Consider the following 18,348-nt stretch of genomic DNA (forward strand, 5'->3'; position numbering starts at 1 on the left):
ACTGCACCCCAAACAACAACTGATAAGTCAGAAATTTGGCTTGATTCGATGCGCCCAAATTCATTGGTATAGTGGCTTTCAGGCTTTCGTGTTCAACCCGGTTGCAACCATGCTCTGTAGTTAACCAGTACCCTGCTGATTTTGGCATGATGTCCTGGTTATCATTCATTACACTTTTCTTGTCTGTTGCTCTCTTCAGTGCTGCAGGCAAAGATGCCAAGCCCTTGCCCTCAACCTCTGTAAAGACTTCCCAGCATCATCACCAGAAAGTCAGGCATGGAATCCGCTCCTGTTCCCACTCGCCCAGCCCCCGTCGCCACTGTGGGCCAGAGGGTAGAAGGGAGAGCCGCAGTAGTCGATCACATTCGCCACTCAGCTCCAGATACACTCGCAGGTCTGTGACACATACATTTTTACATGAGCAATTACATGGATGAACAGAGAAGATTCTCACCACCAGATTGTGAAATTAGCAAGTGTGTTCCTGCAGAACATTTGAAATACCTGCATCAACGCCGGTGTGCTAGCCTCTTAGAATTTGCCAGTTGCCCCTTGAGGAATATAGATTTGCTTTGAAAAGTTAAGCATTATTTCATAGATTAACATAGGGTTTCATCTGTATTTTCACCAGGTCTCGGTCTCGTTCTCGTTCCCCACGGTATGACCATCCTTCCTCCTCCCACTCTTGGTCACGTTCCAGGAGCCCTGAGAGAGGATTGTCGCCAAGGTGGAGAGACGAGAAACTATCCTCATCAAGGAAGAGAGGCGATAGACGACCATCTCCAAAGAGGAGCCATGAGAGAGGATCATCTCCAAGGAAGAGTAATGAATCACGATCACCATCAAGGAGGAGTGATGAGTGGCGATCACCACCATGGAGGAGTAATGAGAGACGATCGCCACCAAGGAGGAGTGATCAGAGAAGATCGCCACCAAGGAAGAGTGATGAGACAAGATCTCCATTAATGAGGGGTGATGAGTGGCAGTCACCAGCAAGGAGGACTGATGACAGACGATCACCACCATGGAGGAGTAACAAAAGAGGTTCACCACCAAGAAGGACTGATGAGAGACAACCTCTACCAAAGAGGAGTGATCAGAGAAGATCACCGCCAAGACGGAGTGATCAGAGACGATCCCCTCAACAGAAGAAGTCAAGCAGTGCAGAGAGGCTGGCTAAGAAACTACTAGAAACATCAGGTTTGAAAAATGATTTGTGTCCATAGAAGCGCTATGTGCAAGTGCGTGCCGCTACTATAAACTGTTATTTCTTTTTTTAAAGACTATTTTTGTGGGCTTTTTGCCTTTAATGGATAGGACAGTGTGTGAAATGGGGAGACAGAGAGAGAGAGAGAGCGGGGAAGCAAAGGGTTGCAGGCGGGACTCGAACCTGCAACCGCTGCAGCAAGGCAGTGCCTCTGTACATGGGGCGCCGGCGCTACCCACTATGCTACCAACGCCCCATTTCTTTTGGTTTTATATATAATATATACTTAACTTTATACCCATGTTGGAAGGTGTGGTTGGGCTTGGGCAAGGCACGTTGAACCTAGAGCGCTCCCCAATTTCTTTTAGAGTTTGACTTCAGTTTTAATGACGTTGGCATACTCAAATACACAAAACTTGTCAGGCACATCAAAAACCTGTGAACATAGTGAGAAAATACAGTGATTGAATACATGCATGTTTAGTGCGCTCCACAGCACCCCCTGAGGTGTGGAAGGCCTTAGTTGGGACAAAGTTGCTCTGATTACGAAATTTGGTACACACTTTGCTCTCATTACACACATTTGTCATTGGTCTTATTACCTCCACCCACCTGGATGTCGGCCATTTAGAATTTTGTGCATTTCTCATGTACTTCAAGCAAACTCTTTCTCAAACTCCTTGTAGAGCGTTTATCCAGTGAGTTCCAGATTTGGGTGGTATAGCCCTCTGACATCTACCTCAAGACCTCCACGATCCCAAATTGGGAAGCTTCTATATTTTCATGAAATGATGTGCCTGTGGTGAGGCTGGTAATTTGCATATTACGCCATGACACAGGAAGCTGTTTTAACTTGACTTTACATTGTCCAGTCTGCTCCAAATTTTGTATCCTGGAAAGGAGTCCTTGCCTGAAGACATTTACACACCTGCATTGAGTCATAGTCATAGCGTGACCTACTGACAAAAGGAAGTCAGCCTTATGTGACAAAGGTCGTCTAATGTACATGAAATTTACATGGTGTGGTTTACACATGATGTACAGCAACGTGACGTATTATTAGTCTTATGTTTTCTACCACCACCTAGTGCACATAGGAAGTAATACAAAATTTGCAAAAGGTAGGTCCCAGCGCCAAATACCATATAACCTCTGGGCACAGTGTCCGTGTTTCACAGGAACTCACAGCCACATCGACCTCCATCCTGCCAGTACTCTTGAAGTGCCTGAGGATGCGAGGGCCTGTCATTGCAGCTTGCAGCTTTACTTTATTTACTTTTTGCCTGATTATTAGGACAATGCAGTGCTACCCAAGTATGTATATTGCATGTCATTTTAACTGCGCTGTCCATGGGTACAGAGGCTGATGTTGACTAGTAAGCTAAGTAGAAAACATTCCCCATCAACGTATGAAGTAACAAGCACGAAATCTGTGATCACTTGACTTTAATATGATATTTAATTCCTCTTACAATAGAACCTCAGTACAAGAGTTTGCAACCAGCAAATGCAGCTTTGTCTGACACTCTCTTTGTCTGTGTCCCTCAAGCTGTCCAGTCTCTGTCAAAAGAGTCTGACCTGGAGGCCGTGGTTAAAACCTTACTAGCTGGGCTAGCCAAGATGAAGTCATCGTCATCGTCATCCACCTCCACAAGAGGGAAGCCCTCCTCATCTTCTGCTGCCTGTTCCTCATCCTCCTCCTCTACAGCAAAGAAGAAGGAGTTGACTAAAAAGCCCTCTAAAGCAAAGTCCAGCCTGCCGAAGAGCGAGGCAAGTTCTTCCTCAAAGTTTAAGGTTGGTTTGTGTGTATGTAAATTTCCTGGGAAATTTGGCAACAAACAGCCTATCATCTGGAAAACAGTATCTTTCTCCTTCCCCTCTCATGTCTCTAACTCATTCCTTTCATTGAAATCTTATCCAAACAACATCAAAGACATTAACAGAAAATTGTACTTTATTGCAACATATGAAGCAAAAAACCCTTTTGACAGATGACATAAAGGCTAGATTGTACACTTTAAACACAAAAGCATTTTCCTCTTTCTAACCGTTTTTAAACATGTATGATGACGAACACTGTTTCTCTTTCTTTGCTCAGTCTGCTAAATCTTTGCCTTCAACCCTGGTGAAGCTACGTCAGTTATATAATTCGGTCTCTCATGGTGACGTGATAGCTGCTGTGGAGCAATTCGGAAAAACCAAGTCAGTTGTACTGTATCGGAAAAAACAGGAGGTATGTGGCAATAGAGCGATGTGTTTTGAATAACCAGACATATGTGCAAACGCTTTACCTTCTCATAACAAAGACAATACAGTGCCATTAGCTTAGGGTATAATGATACACAGAAGTCACGGTTTGGTTCATACCCTGGTTCAAAAGTCGCGGTGCTGGTTCAGCACAGCAGAAAAACCCCCAAATGCATACGGATAAACCTCTTATCATTTATATTGAAAAGACAGTAGTGCAAGAGTGTAAATGAGGTAGCATTTAAGGGGGATTTATACTTGTGCGGCAGACCCTATGGTGTATATGTCACACACAAGACTTAAAATGCTATTTTTGTGGAGGCTTTATTGTCTTCACAATTTATTGTTTCTTATCTGTGAAATTAAAGTAAATAAAAGCTTCGTTTCCACTGAGGACGATGGTTTCAGCTTACAAAAAAAAACAGGTGGTCTGCATTGCCGCAACATGAAGTTACATTTCTGGCATCGATTCGACGCAGATGTATAAATCCCGCATTAACCCTCTGTCACCTTTGGTAAACTGTTTTCATTATAGGCTGTTTCAAACTGGACAACATAAACATTCTAAATGGTTCCCTTTGTATTTCCTGTTTGAATGTATGTTAATGTAGAAGCAAGTAAACAGGGACCAAAGTTGTTGTCCTAGCAACAGAATAGCAATGAAATGGTCCATAGAAATAAGAAATATTGTAAAACTTCTGTATTGCTTTGTACAAACACAGAAAAAAACACTTTCTCAAAAGGCAGTAGGTCATAACAGGTTATAAAAGTGACTCACATGCCAATCATCCGTGCTGACCTCAGCAAATAATGCTAACGGTGCACAGCTACCATTTATCCTGCATGGGGCTGCATGAACCGGACTGTGACTCCTGTACCGAGACAGCTCTACCTGAATACATGAATTGTTAGTTTTCATTTTAAAATCTGTTGCTTTTATTTTGCTGTTTGATATGATGCTTATATCCAAAGTATTTCTTTAACAAAACAAGATTTAAACCTCGTAACCATCAGGCCCACAAATCTAAATCCAGGTCTTGAGACATGTGTCTTTGTTGACTGAGAACATGGTGCGTCAATAGTCTTTTCCAACTACTGAAGGCACTATTATGGTTGAACATCAAGCACCAGTCCACTGCTAAGCTGTTTGTTACAGGTATATCTACCAAAACAGAACTGGAAAGATACAAATAATTGTCCTGTGTTGTTTTTTAATAGTTTATTGTAAGATCTTGGCTAAAGGAATACAACTTAAGTAAATAAATGTAAATGTAGTTGTGAGCTGTCAATGTTTCTTGTGTGAATGTAGTGAGTGGATGGTCCTGATGGATGTAGTAATGCACAAATGTGCCTTTGTGTATTGACATATCCAGGCACTCGTGTATTTTGAGAAAGAGGAAAGCGCAAAGAAATTAAAGAGCTTGAAGAGCATCGATGTGAAAGGAATGCCAATCACTGTTGTCAAGGAGCAGGTATTATTCTTTTTTTCTATTTATTTGTTACTGGGGAATATACATATTTACATTTGTCTGCTTTAGTGTGGCTACACTGTCAGTTATCAGATTCATCCATAACAAATCTCAATTTGTTTGTTCACAGGATGCTGTTTCTGAGGAACAAAAGAAGCCTTCACAGAAGTAAGATATATTTCATACAGACCCCTTTTAAACAGAGATGATCTGTTTTTGTCAATGTATTACAATAAATAATCATTCACTGCCTAAATTTGTGTCCTCACTGGAAAAAAAATTGTTACTTTTGGGGAATTTACCTAATGACAAAAAAATTAGTGAACGTTTGTGTGCACAGGGGATGGAATAGAAGTTATCCTCTGTATTTAACCTGTGAAGGAAAGTCAAACTATATTATTGCAAAGAACATATGAAAACATTAAAACCATGACCTTGATTTCCCTTCTTATTATTGTTTTCTGCTTGACCCATGAAACTTACTTTGCTTCACAGAAAACCTGCCACAACCAGTGTCTCCACACGTCAAACCACTACTACAAGGAAGGCTCTTCTCCCTACACCTAGTGCGCCTCCGCTTACAGGGCCCAAAAAGCCTTCGTCTTTACCTTCTGAAGCCAACAAAAGTACAACAGGCAAACATGCTAATCAGAAAAGTGCAGTTAAAGGCTCAGTTAAAGGCCTAAAAACTACCACCAAAGCAAAGGTTTTGGTTTCCAAAGCGAAAAGTGTCTCAACCAAGCAGATTAACAAAATGGTAAAAACAGGAAAGTTGCCTGCAAAAGGAGATGTGAAAAAGGCCATGGTAAAGCAAAAAAGTTCTTCAGGAGCCAAGTCCACAGCTACAGAAAATCAGTCTGATGTAGAAAACTCGAAGCCTACAGAATCTGAAACCAAGGTTCAAGAAACTGTGCCAAAAGACACCGCCACAGTTCCTGAAAATACAAAAACGACACTTGTTGAACCTAAAGAATCTGAACCCAGGATTCAAGAGGCTGCGCTGAAAGACCCAGCCAAGGTTGTTAAAAATGCAAATACGACAGTTGTTGAACCTAAACGATCTGAAACCAAGCCTCAAGAAGCTGCGCCGAAAGATACCGCCAAGGTTGCTAAAAATGCAAATACGACAGTTGTTGAACCTAAACGATCTGAAACCAAGCCTCAAGAAGCTGTGCCGAAAGATACCGCCAAGGTTGTTAAAAATGCAAATACGACAGTTGTTGAACCTAAACGATCTGAAACCGAGCCTCAAGAAGCTGCGCCGAAAGATACCGCCAAGGCTGTTAAAAATGCAAATACGACAGTTGTTGAATCTAAACGATCTGAAACCGAGCCTCAAGAAGCTGCGCCGAAAGATACCGCCAAGGCTGTTAAAAATGCAAATACGACAGTTGTTGAATCTAAACGATCTGAAACCGAGCCTCAAGAAGCTGTGCCGAAAGATACCGCGAAGGTTGTTGAAAATGCAAATACGACAGTTGTTGAACCTAAACGATCTGAAACCGAGCCCCAAGAAGCTGCGCCGAAAGATACCGCCATGGTTGTTGAAAATGCAAATAAGACAGTTGTTGAACCTAAACGATCTGAAACCGAGCCTCAAGAAGCTGCGCCGAAAGATACCGCCATGGTTGTTGAAAATGCAAATAAGACAGTTGTTGAACCTGAACAATCTGAAACCAAAGTTCAAGAAGTTGTGCCGAAAGACACAGCCAAGGTTGTTGAAAATGCAAACGTGAAGGTTGTTGAACTTAAAGAGTCTGAAACCAAGCCTCAAGAAGCTGCGCAGAAAGATACCGCCAAGGTTGTTGGAAATGCAAATAAGACAGTTGTTGAACCTAAACAATCTGAAACCAAAGTTCAAGAAGTTGTGCCGAAAGACACAGCCAAGGTTCCCAAAAATACAAATACGACAGTTGTTGAACCTAAAGAATCTGAACCCAAGCTTCAAGAAGCTGTGCAGAAAGGCACCGCAAAGGTTGTTAGAAATGCAAAAATGACAATTGTTGAACCTAAAGAATCTGAAATAAATGTTCATGAAGCTGTACTGAAAGACACTGCCAAGGTTGTTGAAGATTCAAATATGACAGTTGTTGAACCTAAGCTTCAGGCAGAACTTGGCAAAGCCAGTGACACTGAAGACACTGAACCAATGGAGATTAGGGAAAAGGGAGTTGAAGTGGCAGAGCCCATGGAAGATGGAAGTTGTACTGAGGGCCATGGAGAAAAATTGACAACTACTGAGGCTGTACCAGAAAATTCAGCAGACAAATCCAGTGAGAGTCAACCACCAGACAGTACAGTTGAGACCCAGACAACAGACACCTCTGTCAAAGCTTTACCACATGTCCAGCTAAGCACCGTGTCAGAACCAGAATCCTCTACACAAGGACCAGGGACCAAGATGGAGGCTTCACATCTGGAACAGCAGGCTGTGGGAAGTCCGACTGAGGCCGCTGTGGAGGCAAAGCCGGCATGTCAAGGGGTGGAGACAAAGACAATTGAAAAAGGTTTGTTGAAGAACTTCTTGATGATTGGATAGCAAAATATATTAAAATGTGGCGTGGTATTTGTAGAAACTGTTTAAAGGATAAAGGTCTTTTTAGACTGAATGCAAAAGTTTTGTGAAAATTAATTGCACGTCAGTTAAAAAATTGTAGCCCATCCACTGAATCCAAAACATTAGTTTTTCGCCTTGAGCAGACAGTGGTAGAGGACAGCTGGTACTTGCTGCTTCATGGAGCAGGGAGGTGAGGCACAAGTGGAGGAGGGGCAGTCAAGTCCTCTTGCAGCAGTTAACCTCCTTTGTGGAGAGTCCAGGGAGGGATAAAAAAGTGGGAGGCCAACAGTGGAAGCTGGGGTTTTGTTTGCCTCATGATGTCGTTGGTTGCATGCCACAGTGACCAATAGTGATCGAAGACTGGCTTCATAGGCATGCAGTGCTTGTCAAAGTCAAGGATGTTTTCTTGGTAGGACAGGTCTCACGTAACCACTGTTCATACTGTGGAGAGTTTTATTAGTAAAATGTAACTATAAGATGAAAGGATGTTTTGCTGCCTCTCACAGCAGCTGGAGTCTGAGAAAAAAAACAACTGAATTCACTGGGCCGACTGCTGGTAACTTTGAAGGTGGAACGTTAACTTGTAATGTTACTCAATTCACGAGTTGACGACGTGAATCAGTCAACATACCTTAAATTTCACTGTGACAACTCTGACCATTATTTTAGTTTTTATGACATACACTGTTAGTAATGAGTGGATCTTCAAGCATATTATTTTCGTCTGGGTTCTGTGATCTGCATATATTCTAATCCTCTCTTGGAGAAAAAAAAGCATTGTGGATTGTCATTCCTGTGGGCTACAGCAACACTAAACCCCTGAGCTTGCCTGAGAAGGACTAAATGCACAAAGCTGTTATCTTTTAATATCCCATCATTTTGTTATGAAAATGGTGGCGTGCAGCCTCGTTCTATGGACGATAAACGAGGTGCAGACTTCCATCTGTATCACCGGTAATGAGGAAATACAGTGAGTGCTGGACGGAGTAGTGAGTGACAACAACCCTGCTCAAATTTAAGGGTACTGTCTGTGGTGGAAACACTAGGGTCTAGGTACCATGTCTGAAGGGTTACTGTTGGTTCCAAAGGTACCATATTGAAAGTGTTTGGTGGAAACGGGGCTCTTGAGAAGGGTTTCACACATAGGTGTGAAAAACAGAGGATTGTGGGGAAACGGAGTCATCCAAGTAATAGTCAACAGATATTTCTTACTTTGTTCTTTTTCATTTCATCCTCGTGTGAAAAGGCTTTTAATATTTATATTGTTTTGTTATAGTATTTAATTACTGTCAAATCATCCCATGAAAAGGCCAAAACCAACTATGTGTTCATACCTTCATGCATTGCTAGTTAACCAGTGTGTCTCTTGGTCTCAATTATTTTTAGTTCAGGAGATGTGTCGGAAGTTGTCTCTGGACCCAACAGAAGGAGGGAGGGGAGATGATGATGATCTTGCAAAACACAGACATTCAGCTGACTTAAATTTGATTTTTTGAAGATCCTGTGACGGAAGTGAAGACAGGAGCGGATGCAACATCAGCCAAGGACGCCTCCAGACACAATGAAGATACCTGTCTGACTATTGGGGAGATGGTAGAAAAGCGCCTGCATCAATCCCAAATACGTAAGGAATCCAAGAAATTCTGTCACAAGTGTCTGCATGTGGTCATAACTGCCTTTGTCCTTATTTTGTTTTACATTTTTCTTTGTCTCTCTTTCACAGCGTGCCTAAAGATGAACATCTGCTTCTCACCTAAAGTAGGTCTCCTCAAATTGGATTTATAAAGTACTGTTTTATTCACACATATTTTTCAAGTGATAAATTTGATGAGAGGAGTGTTTTTGTAGACTGTCTTTATTCACCATAAACAACCCCACTGACACACTTTAGGTAAAATAATTAATGTAGCCTATATTGTTGCTTAAAATATCCTGAGACTAGATTTGTTTCGCATAGTATCACCCTCCTCCTCTAAATGCTGTTGTCCAGCCATCCATTTTTATTGTCTTATCCAGGGCCGGGTTGCGGGTGTGCTTAAGTGCGCTTGTCTTAATCTGTAATCTGACCCTCATTTTGTCCTCTCTCTCTTCTCTATTTATTTTGCTTCATTTTCCCAGTTTAATTCACTTAATAAGAAGCAGTTGCTCATAACCGACCTGCCGGTGTATCATGATGGCTGCTACACAGAGGAAGACCTCGCCAAACTGCTCATGCCATTTGGATTTCAATATGAAGATGACAAGATCCATGTTGTTCCTCAGACACTTATGGTAGGTACCAGATTATAAATCTGCTTTGGTTTGGTTTTGTTAATCTTGTGTATGTGCTGTTGCTTTTTAGTCTTTGAGCAGATCCCGAGACGAATGGTCTGTGTATTTACGTTGCACAATAACATTTTTTCTTTTTCTATTTTCAAGACTAGCTTTGCAACATTTACATTTTGTAAGTTAATTTGTGACATCACACCTAACTCGAACTTGCAGTTGAACTAACTCTAGATTATTTATCGTGAGATGTTGCATACTTATTGTTATATATACAACCGCAATTCCAAAAAAGTTGGGATGCTTTGAAAAATGTAAATAAAAACAGCACAGTTAAACTTTATTGTTCTGTTAAATATAAAGTTAATCTGAATTTGATGCCTGCAACACAGGGGTTGCAGGGGTCATGGTCTGAAAGTGGGTTGCGGGTTCATTATGAATGGACCACAAGTGTGTCAAGTTTGTAAAAAAACAAACTAAACTTCGAAGTACAGTGAATTTCCAGTACAGAGCTTTTATTTTGAAGTGCCATTTCCTGCTCTTAAAGGAGTAAATAACAGATAGCCACTTAACAGAGACAGTAAACTAGCTTGGCCACATGGCCAAACGCAAGTATGACATTGAGCATATTAAACTGAGTGGACCTTGAACTGGTGTCGAAGGAGAAATCTTGACCCTGTGGCTGGACCAGTCAGGAACCACTGGTAGAAAGGACATTACTACATGGGCAAGGAAACACTTTGGAAAACCACTGTCGCGAACAGTTTGTCGCCACATCTACAAATGCAAGTTCAGACTCTACCAAGCAGAGTGAGAGCCAGATATCAACAACGCTGACTTCTCTGCGTCTGAGCTCATTTGAGATGGGCTGACACAAAGTGGAAAAGTGTGCTGTGGTCTGACGAGTCCATCATGGACGTCATGTCCTCTGATCTTTAGAGGAAACGGACCGTCCAGATTGTTACCAGTTCAAAGCTCAAAGCCAGCATCTGTGATGGTATGGAGATGTGTTAGTGCCCATGGCATTATGGGTAACTTACACATTTGTGAAGGCTCTATAAATGCTGAAAGGTGCACGTGTTACAACAGCGTGGCTTTGTAGTAAAATAGTGTAGGGAAAAAATTATGGTCTGTTATTAAGCGAGAATGGGAGAGAATTTCATTTTCAAACTTCAGAAGATAGTGTCCTCACTTCCCAAACGCTTACTGGGTGTTAAAAGATAAGATGACGGCTGTGGCTCAGACGTCGTCCACCAATCGAAAGATCAGCGGTTCAATCCCCGGCTCCTCCAGTCTGCATGTCGAAGTATCCTTGAGCAAGATACTGAACCCAAAATTGCTCCCCATAGCTGTTCCATCCAGTGAGTGTGTTAAAACTGAGTAGCAGGTGGCACCATGTATGATAGCCTCGGCCACCAGTGTATGAATGTGTGTGTGAATGGGTGAATGTGACTTGTAGTGTAAGAAGCACTTTGAGGGGTCGGATGACTAGAAAGGTGCTATACAAATGCAGGTCCATTTACCATTTGCAAATCATTGCATTCTGTTTTTATTGACATTTTACACAGCGTCTTTTTTGGAATTGGGGTTGCATGTATACACTAGTGGTTCCTATATGAATCTCATTGGATTGACTTTTACTACACTGGAAGATCCAAGTGCCTTGAACAAGTACATAAGAGTAGTAATACATTTTTGTCTCTGGTTTTCCTCTCAGGCCTTCGTCATGATGCCGAAAGTGGAGGATGTGCTTGAGATCATGAGAGTGTCCGTAAGGAAGGGCATTACTTTCAAAGGGTCTAAAATTGGTTTCCACGTGCTAGCTGGCGGTATCACAATGTCACCGGTAAGCACGCACACATCACTGTTTTTATTGACTGATTTTTATAGATGCCCAGTATTTTCAAGACCCCAAAACATAGACAACTTTAATTTTTCCTCAGAAAAATGTATTTTTGATAGAAGAAGCAGATTGATTGAAACTGATTTTCACCTGAGTTGTATGTCCGACTGCCGTAGTTAAATGTTGTTGTTTTTTTGCTGCGAAAAGACACTGATCTCTGTATTTTAACGCAATAGACGTTCTCTGGCGATGAGGACAGTAAAATAAAAAATATGCCGTGGAAACTGGACTGAACTTTTGGAGAGAAATAGTTAAAATACAGAGTGTTTGATCTGTGTGTCTATTTATTGTTGTAATGTGATTTTCACCAGATTTTAATATTTAAGATAAATGATGATTAATTTAGATTTTAGAAAATTAAAAATGATAAAAACCCAGAAACAAAACATCTATAGTGATATGTTAACAAATGTTTAGACAGTCTGAGTCTGGAGTGTATTTGCGTCAGGTATTTGTGATGTTTCTGTTTCAGCTTGGGATTTATCGGTCGCTGATGAAGTTGATGGGTTCAGTAAGTAACACATACACACACTTAATTCTTCCTTATTTATAAACTTCTTTCAATTTTGTCGGCAGCCATTTCAATTGAACTTTGAAAAAAAGCCTTTAAAAAAAGTTTTGTATCTATTTGCATGGTATGGTGACAAGCTCGACTAATGCTAATGGTTCAGTATCGAAACTACTCTCAGCCTTTATGCATTCATCATACTGCAGACTTTGGTGTTGTACAGGTGTTTTAACAAGTTAGTCGTGTTGCTTTGAGGCGCATGTCTTTGCATGTGATTTGTTCTCTCCAAATCCAAAATACCTTCGAACAACTGATGACGATAGTTAATGACAGACGATTTTTGTTCAGCCGTCTGCAGGGTGCACGTCAGTTGCATGTCAGCTCTTTGAAAGTGGAGGCTTGCTGTTAGTTTAGGAAGCGCCTCATTTGATATGCAGTGGAGTTTTCTATGAGAGGAGCACACATCTTAAACATCAATATCACAGCCGGTCATGTTCATTTAATCGTGGGAAGCCAAAATCGTGATTAAAATGTGATCAATTGTGCAGCCCATTCATACATTCATCTTACCTGATCACTAGCACCTGTAGTGCAGCCAGCCACCAGGCGGATACACATGTTTTGACTTTTGGAGGGCTATATCGCACACCTGGTTCAGATACATTGCAAAGGCGTAACACTTACTTTTGTCTCAGTTCATCTTTTAGGGGTCATCTTATTTCCTGCGTTCATATATTTAACTTGACAAAAGCTGGAAACGGTCAGCAGTGATGTCGAACAGTGAGGGAGCACATGAAACTCTAAGATATTGTCTTTTATTTTGAGGAACTGCATTCAGTACATGGATTTTGTATAGATATGCTGTGTGTGCACCTCTGTCCTCTGACTTTTTGGTTTGGATGTTCACTTCCTGTTGTTGATGCAGCATGTGGCTGACGATGGAGCGAAAACAATCTGCATCAAGAACATTTCATGGAGTGAGAGCAGGGAACTCAGGGAAGCTTTGAAAAAAATCGGCTCTGTCCAGAATTACCTGCCTCTCCTCAACAAGGTATGAAAAAACACATACAAGTACTTTTGTTTTAAGTGGCTTTAATAAAAGACTTCCTGTTATCACCTGTCATTTATGTGTGTGTGTGTGTGTTTGTGTGTTCCAGGTATTTATAGAATTTGAGTCCATTGGTGATGCTGATCGGCTCGGAGTTTGGTACAGTCTCCTGAAACAAGCTCCTGGCCACAAAGTCTACAGGCTGAAAATACCAAACAGACCCTGTACAACACTACGTAAGTCTCTGTGTAAAAAAAGATGTACACATAGGATAAAGGGTCCTATTTAAGCTATCTATAGCATGGTATAAAGTGCATGGCGCAGGTGCATTTGGGGTTTGTCCAACCACTTTTTCTAGTTAAAGGGTGGATAATCTGGGCGCAGAGTAAGGTGCATTGTGAATTCCACCAATCTGAGTGTCAGCTTCCATTTCTTTTTTAAGCCTGGAGTGCCTGTACCTGGCGCACTGCTATTTACATGGCGGGTTTGGCAAATGGGAGCAGCGAGTGGTTTTCTGAGAGTGATGCAGCAAGAGCAATGACGTCACTGCAGGAAATATGGTGGGACATTTAAGCAGCAAAACTAAAAACTCTAGTTATATACTTGACAGAGGAAACGGAACCAGACTTTTAGCTTCTGAAATAATGAAATTACGCTGCTCCTCTTTATTAAAAGTTCACAGCGTCTCTCTTAATGGGGAGTCTGACAGCAGCTCTGCAGCTCTGCTCTGATCTCTGCTATGTTCACATTTTAGAGAATATAATGAATATTTTCCTCATTAATGATGTATTATTTCTCCCACCCGCAACCCATTTGCTCGTCCCTGTGTGTGTATGTAACTCATTATGAACTCATGTATGTAGGTGCAGCTTACTATCTGAATAATGTGCCCTTTAAATAGCAAGAAAATACTGCGCCATTCTGATTTAGACCAGGTTTAGACCAGGATAATAAAGCCCCGTTTCGCGTGCGTGTGCGCCGAACTCCGCCTTGCGTGATACAGAGAGCAGAGGAGGATTGTAAACGTGCGCTGTTGATCCCACACCGGAGATTTGTATGAAGCCAGTGCTTCTTCAAACTTCTGTCTCTCAACTCCTCTGCTTGCGCTTGCCATGGCTCTTTGTTGTTTGTTTTTTCCACTTCTTTTCTGTGTGAGGTGAGCGTCACCTTCCCTGGCTCCAGTTACAACAGTGTGAGGGAGTGAGTGGGTGGAGCCACAACAGTGATTGGACATTAACTCGCGGGGAGGGCTTTTGTGCAGCAGGCTGACTTGGCCTGTGGACGGGCACACACACACACACACACACACACACACTGGCCTTTAAAGCATCAATGCAAAATTAATTGCAAAACCAAAAACCCGCGGTCCATAAGGGCTCCTGCAACACTAAACCCCTGAGCTTGCCTGAGAAGGACTAAATGCACAAAGCTGCTATTTTTAATTACCCCATGTAGAGAGACTCTCACTGCAGCCTGTTTTATTTTGTTCAGCCTCGTTCTGTGGACGATAAACCAGGTGCAGACTAATAAAGGAGGAAATACAGTGAGTGCTGGACGGAGCAGTGAGTGACAACAGCCCTGCCCACATTTAAGAGTACTGTTTGCAGTGGCAACACTAGGGTCTAGGTACCATGTCTGAAGGGTTACTGTTGGTTCCAAAGGTATCATACTGAAAGGGTCTGGTGGAAACGGGGCTTAGCATGCTGAAGCCACTCCGTTACCTCTCTCTGTGGATCGCTTGTTGTCCACTTTCGTCTTGTCCGGATGCTGATATCTGCCTGTCTAACAGCATCACGGCAAACTGGACTTAAGCCGTCATGTACTCCTCCACAACTGACATCATTGGCAGCTGCAGCGTACTCCCTGAATTGTACAAACCCAGAGATCAGAAGCTTTTCAGGGAATTACTTAGAAATTAATAAAAATGACAAAATAGTAATAATAACGATTAGAAACACAACTACTACGCGCCGCTGTTTTGTCATTTTTGAAATCTATTCAAATGTAACACTTAGTTTTCTTTGTTTGTTTTGTTTGTTTTTTTGTGCAGCACCAAAACTTCCTGAGAATGCTCTGCCAGACAGCAAGGACGTTGTTGCCGGGGCAACTATCCCGCTGATAGAAAATGCCGTTCCACAGGCCAGCATTGGACCATTTTGGGTCATGTTGAGAACTCATCCCTTCCTGTTCTCTACTGTGTCTCCTTGGTTCATCATCCCAGGTTAGACAGACAGTGTCTTCCTACATTATCGTTATGACAAAGTATTTGGGTCTAAATTATATGTAACATTAAAGTGCCAAATTTACCGTTTTGACATATTCAGTAAATTAACTGTGCTTGTATATGTTCATTTTTAACTCCAAGGTCACCTGACAGCTGAAGGACAGGAGGACATTGAGGTAAAACTTCAACTTTATAGTTTTGAACTGGGACCTTCAGTATTTGGATCCAGTAGTTTGGGAAAAATGAGGTGTGCCAAATTTTGTAGACCGCACTTTTAGTATGTCAGATACATATTTATAGGGCTGCCCTTGACTAAGAATTTTCCTAGTCGACCAATAGTCGTCATTTAGGGCCATTAGTCGACTAGTTGCCCACATGTTTACGATATTAATTTAATCACTAAATGATATATTTTGGGCGGGGCAACACAATGGTGTAAATTGAAGGTGTGAGAAAGAATAGTATCAGTAACATTGTTAACACTGTGCTACATTACAGAGAAATACAAAACCGTCATTATCTACCTAAGAATCGCATAGTTCTTGTTCCTATTTGTTCTTACAAAATGTTTTGCTCATCTGAAAAGCCAGTGTCACCTGACATCAAAATGCACCATAAAGTTGAATAAGTGTCAACACGTGAATTAAACTTTGGGCTTTGATCGTGTTTTCCAGAAGGCCAGTGGTCGCGGTTCCATGTGCCCTACGATCATGTTGACCGGTTTGCCGGGAATCGGCCACTACAAGCATTTAGACGTGGCCAAGCTGGTCTGGCGGTATTTCCCCAAACAGAACCTTCACTCCCTGTACTACAACGTGGTGGTCTTACCGCTGCAGAGGAGGGTAAGGAGTAGACACTGCAGACTGGTACAGAACATAAATTCTGTTAGTTAAATAGAGCTGTGTTGTTTGAATTAAGTTGTTTTTTTCCTTTCCTTTCTTTCCTGTTTTCACCTCCAGGCCTTTGTGTTTTTCTCTGATTGGACTACGTGCTGCGATTTTGTCCGAGATCACCTCACAAATCCAGTTTCTGTCAAAGGCTGCAAGCTCTGTGTTCACTTCGTCTTGGAACACATGAAACCCGAATCCAGTGAGGTATGGACACTGAAAAACACTACAGGGCACCCTATGGGCTCTAACACTGAGTGGGTTTACATGCACAGTTTAATTCCCTTTTCATTGGGAATGAAAGTTCATTCCTATTAAAAGTGATCTTGTAAACACCTAATTCGGAATGAAAATGGCCAATGCGATTGAAAATTCAATCCGATGAAAGGGGCTGGAATATTTCGTTTCTAATTCCGAATGAAAGAATTTCTCGCATTCCTCTTTACGTTCATGCCGGTCTTTCTGCGCATGCTCGTTTCCTTGCCCTTCTGGTGCAATGATGTATATAGCGCGCATAGCAACAGGCTGAGATAGAGCAGTTGGACTTGTTGCACTCACCGGTTTCCATTCGCCTTCGACCTTCTACCTCCCTTCTCCTCCTCAACAGATGAAGCATTAGCAGAACAAGGTTGCTGTCGTACTGCTGCTTCAAGAATATAAGCAAAACGAGCCCGAAAAAGGCACTAAGAACGGTGTCATCAAGCATCTTGTTATCCGGAGCGAGGACTACAGTGTTTTCTTCCGGTAAACGTAAACACGTAATATCCGCCCCGCCCCCTATCCAATCAGAAACCTTCCCTGCCCCAAACCTTGTGCGGACCCGAATAAAGGCGATTAAACTGATCTCCCGTGTAAACCCTCATTTGGAATNTAATATCCGCCCCGCCCCCTATCCAATCAGAAACCTTCCCTGCCCCAAACCTTGTGCGGACCCGAATAAAGGCGATTAAACTGATCTCCCGTGTAAACCCTCATTTGGAATGAATATTTCTCATGTAAACTACCTGGAAACACTTTAATTCCGAATGATTTCATTCAGATTTATTTCATTCTGAATGAGAAGCCATCATGTAACCGCACCCACTGTCAGGATCAGGATCTGAAAGAAAAATCAATTTTAAGAAGTAGAAAGGAATAAAGGGGTATGGTAGCCTCGGCCAGCCATCAGTGTGTGTGAATGGGTGAATGTGACTCATACTGTAAAAAGCGCTTTGAGCGGTCGGAAGATGAGAAAGACGCTATAGAAGTGCAGGTCCATTTACCATATTTGTCATCAGTTTATTAACAGTGTATACTGCAAATATTTGCCTTTGTCTGCAGAGATTTCAGAATGAAATCAGAATGAAACAGATGTACTAGTGTTGTTGTTAGAGAAGATCTCTACAGACAAGTAAAGAAATACAAACATATGCAAATACTTTGAGCCATTTTGAGAAAAAAATGTTGGTGTGAAATACAAAATGTTTAAAATGCAGATATAATTTAAAGTGTGTTTTGACGACTGTGACAATCTTTGACTTGTATTTTTTTTCCAGGAGATGATGTACACAACTCTGATGAAGTGGAGCAATGCTGTAAGTCATCACCAGGGGTGTTGAGACTCTCTAAATCTACGATTCGATTTTTGATTTTCAGGTCATGATTAAATTCAGTTTTCATTTTACCAAAAATTTGAGTCATTTAAAAAAAAAAAATCAACAGATTGTAGGTTTTATGCCTTAACAACTGTCATATACACTTTGAAACTTATTTAAAAACCAGACCTGCCAACCTGTACGCATTTTGCGTACCAGGCACGCATTTTGACATCAAAGTACGCTGGTACGATTTGATGCTCTAAAAGTACGCATATCACTCGATCGCGCATTTCGCCGGTTTCAGTGTATTTGTCTATGCAAGATGTCACTCAAGTTGATACCCGGTGAATATAGGCGCGTAGGCGGAACGAAAAGATTTCGGCCAATCAGATTGCTGCATATTGCCCCGCCCTCCCATCCACGGCTGACTAAGAAAGATGCGCTTGATTCAGTTCC

At 41.8% G+C, this 18,348-nt stretch overlaps 1 protein-coding gene across 12 annotated transcripts in view; it reads left to right on the forward strand.

Annotated features, from left to right (window-relative positions):
* Nucleotides 1-18,348, forward strand: part of LOC126404574 (uncharacterized) — a 65,733-nt gene that overhangs the window by 33,077 nt on the left and 14,308 nt on the right. Inside the window, exons 5-26 of one of the 12 annotated variants that reach the window (XM_050067911.1) lie at nucleotides 200-394; nucleotides 632-1,200; nucleotides 2,757-3,001; nucleotides 3,306-3,440; nucleotides 4,828-4,926; nucleotides 5,054-5,091; nucleotides 5,419-6,028; nucleotides 6,203-6,289; nucleotides 6,377-6,550; nucleotides 6,725-7,430; nucleotides 8,979-9,104; nucleotides 9,204-9,238; nucleotides 9,599-9,751; nucleotides 11,463-11,591; nucleotides 12,121-12,159; nucleotides 13,082-13,207; nucleotides 13,314-13,440; nucleotides 15,255-15,425; nucleotides 15,570-15,604; nucleotides 16,103-16,270; nucleotides 16,388-16,522; nucleotides 17,851-17,889. In XM_050067911.1, the coding sequence (XP_049923868.1) occupies nucleotides 200-394; nucleotides 632-1,200; nucleotides 2,757-3,001; nucleotides 3,306-3,440; nucleotides 4,828-4,926; nucleotides 5,054-5,091; nucleotides 5,419-6,028; nucleotides 6,203-6,289; nucleotides 6,377-6,550; nucleotides 6,725-7,430; nucleotides 8,979-9,104; nucleotides 9,204-9,238; nucleotides 9,599-9,751; nucleotides 11,463-11,591; nucleotides 12,121-12,159; nucleotides 13,082-13,207; nucleotides 13,314-13,440; nucleotides 15,255-15,425; nucleotides 15,570-15,604; nucleotides 16,103-16,270; nucleotides 16,388-16,522; nucleotides 17,851-17,889 (4,141 nt within the window). Of the gene's footprint in view, nucleotides 1-199; nucleotides 395-631; nucleotides 1,201-2,756; nucleotides 3,002-3,305; nucleotides 3,441-4,827; nucleotides 4,927-5,053; nucleotides 5,092-5,418; nucleotides 6,551-6,724; nucleotides 7,431-8,978; nucleotides 9,105-9,203; nucleotides 9,239-9,598; nucleotides 9,752-11,462; nucleotides 11,592-12,120; nucleotides 12,160-13,081; nucleotides 13,208-13,313; nucleotides 13,441-15,254; nucleotides 15,426-15,569; nucleotides 15,605-16,102; nucleotides 16,271-16,387; nucleotides 16,523-17,850; nucleotides 17,890-18,348 lie in introns of all 12 variants that reach the window. The other 11 variants (XM_050067906.1, XM_050067903.1, XM_050067908.1 and 8 more) reach the window with 11 other exon arrangements.

This window comes from Epinephelus moara, chromosome 17, assembly GCF_006386435.1.
Source record: "Epinephelus moara isolate mb chromosome 17, YSFRI_EMoa_1.0, whole genome shotgun sequence".
Classification (NCBI taxonomy): Eukaryota; Metazoa; Chordata; class Actinopteri; order Perciformes; family Serranidae; genus Epinephelus; species Epinephelus moara.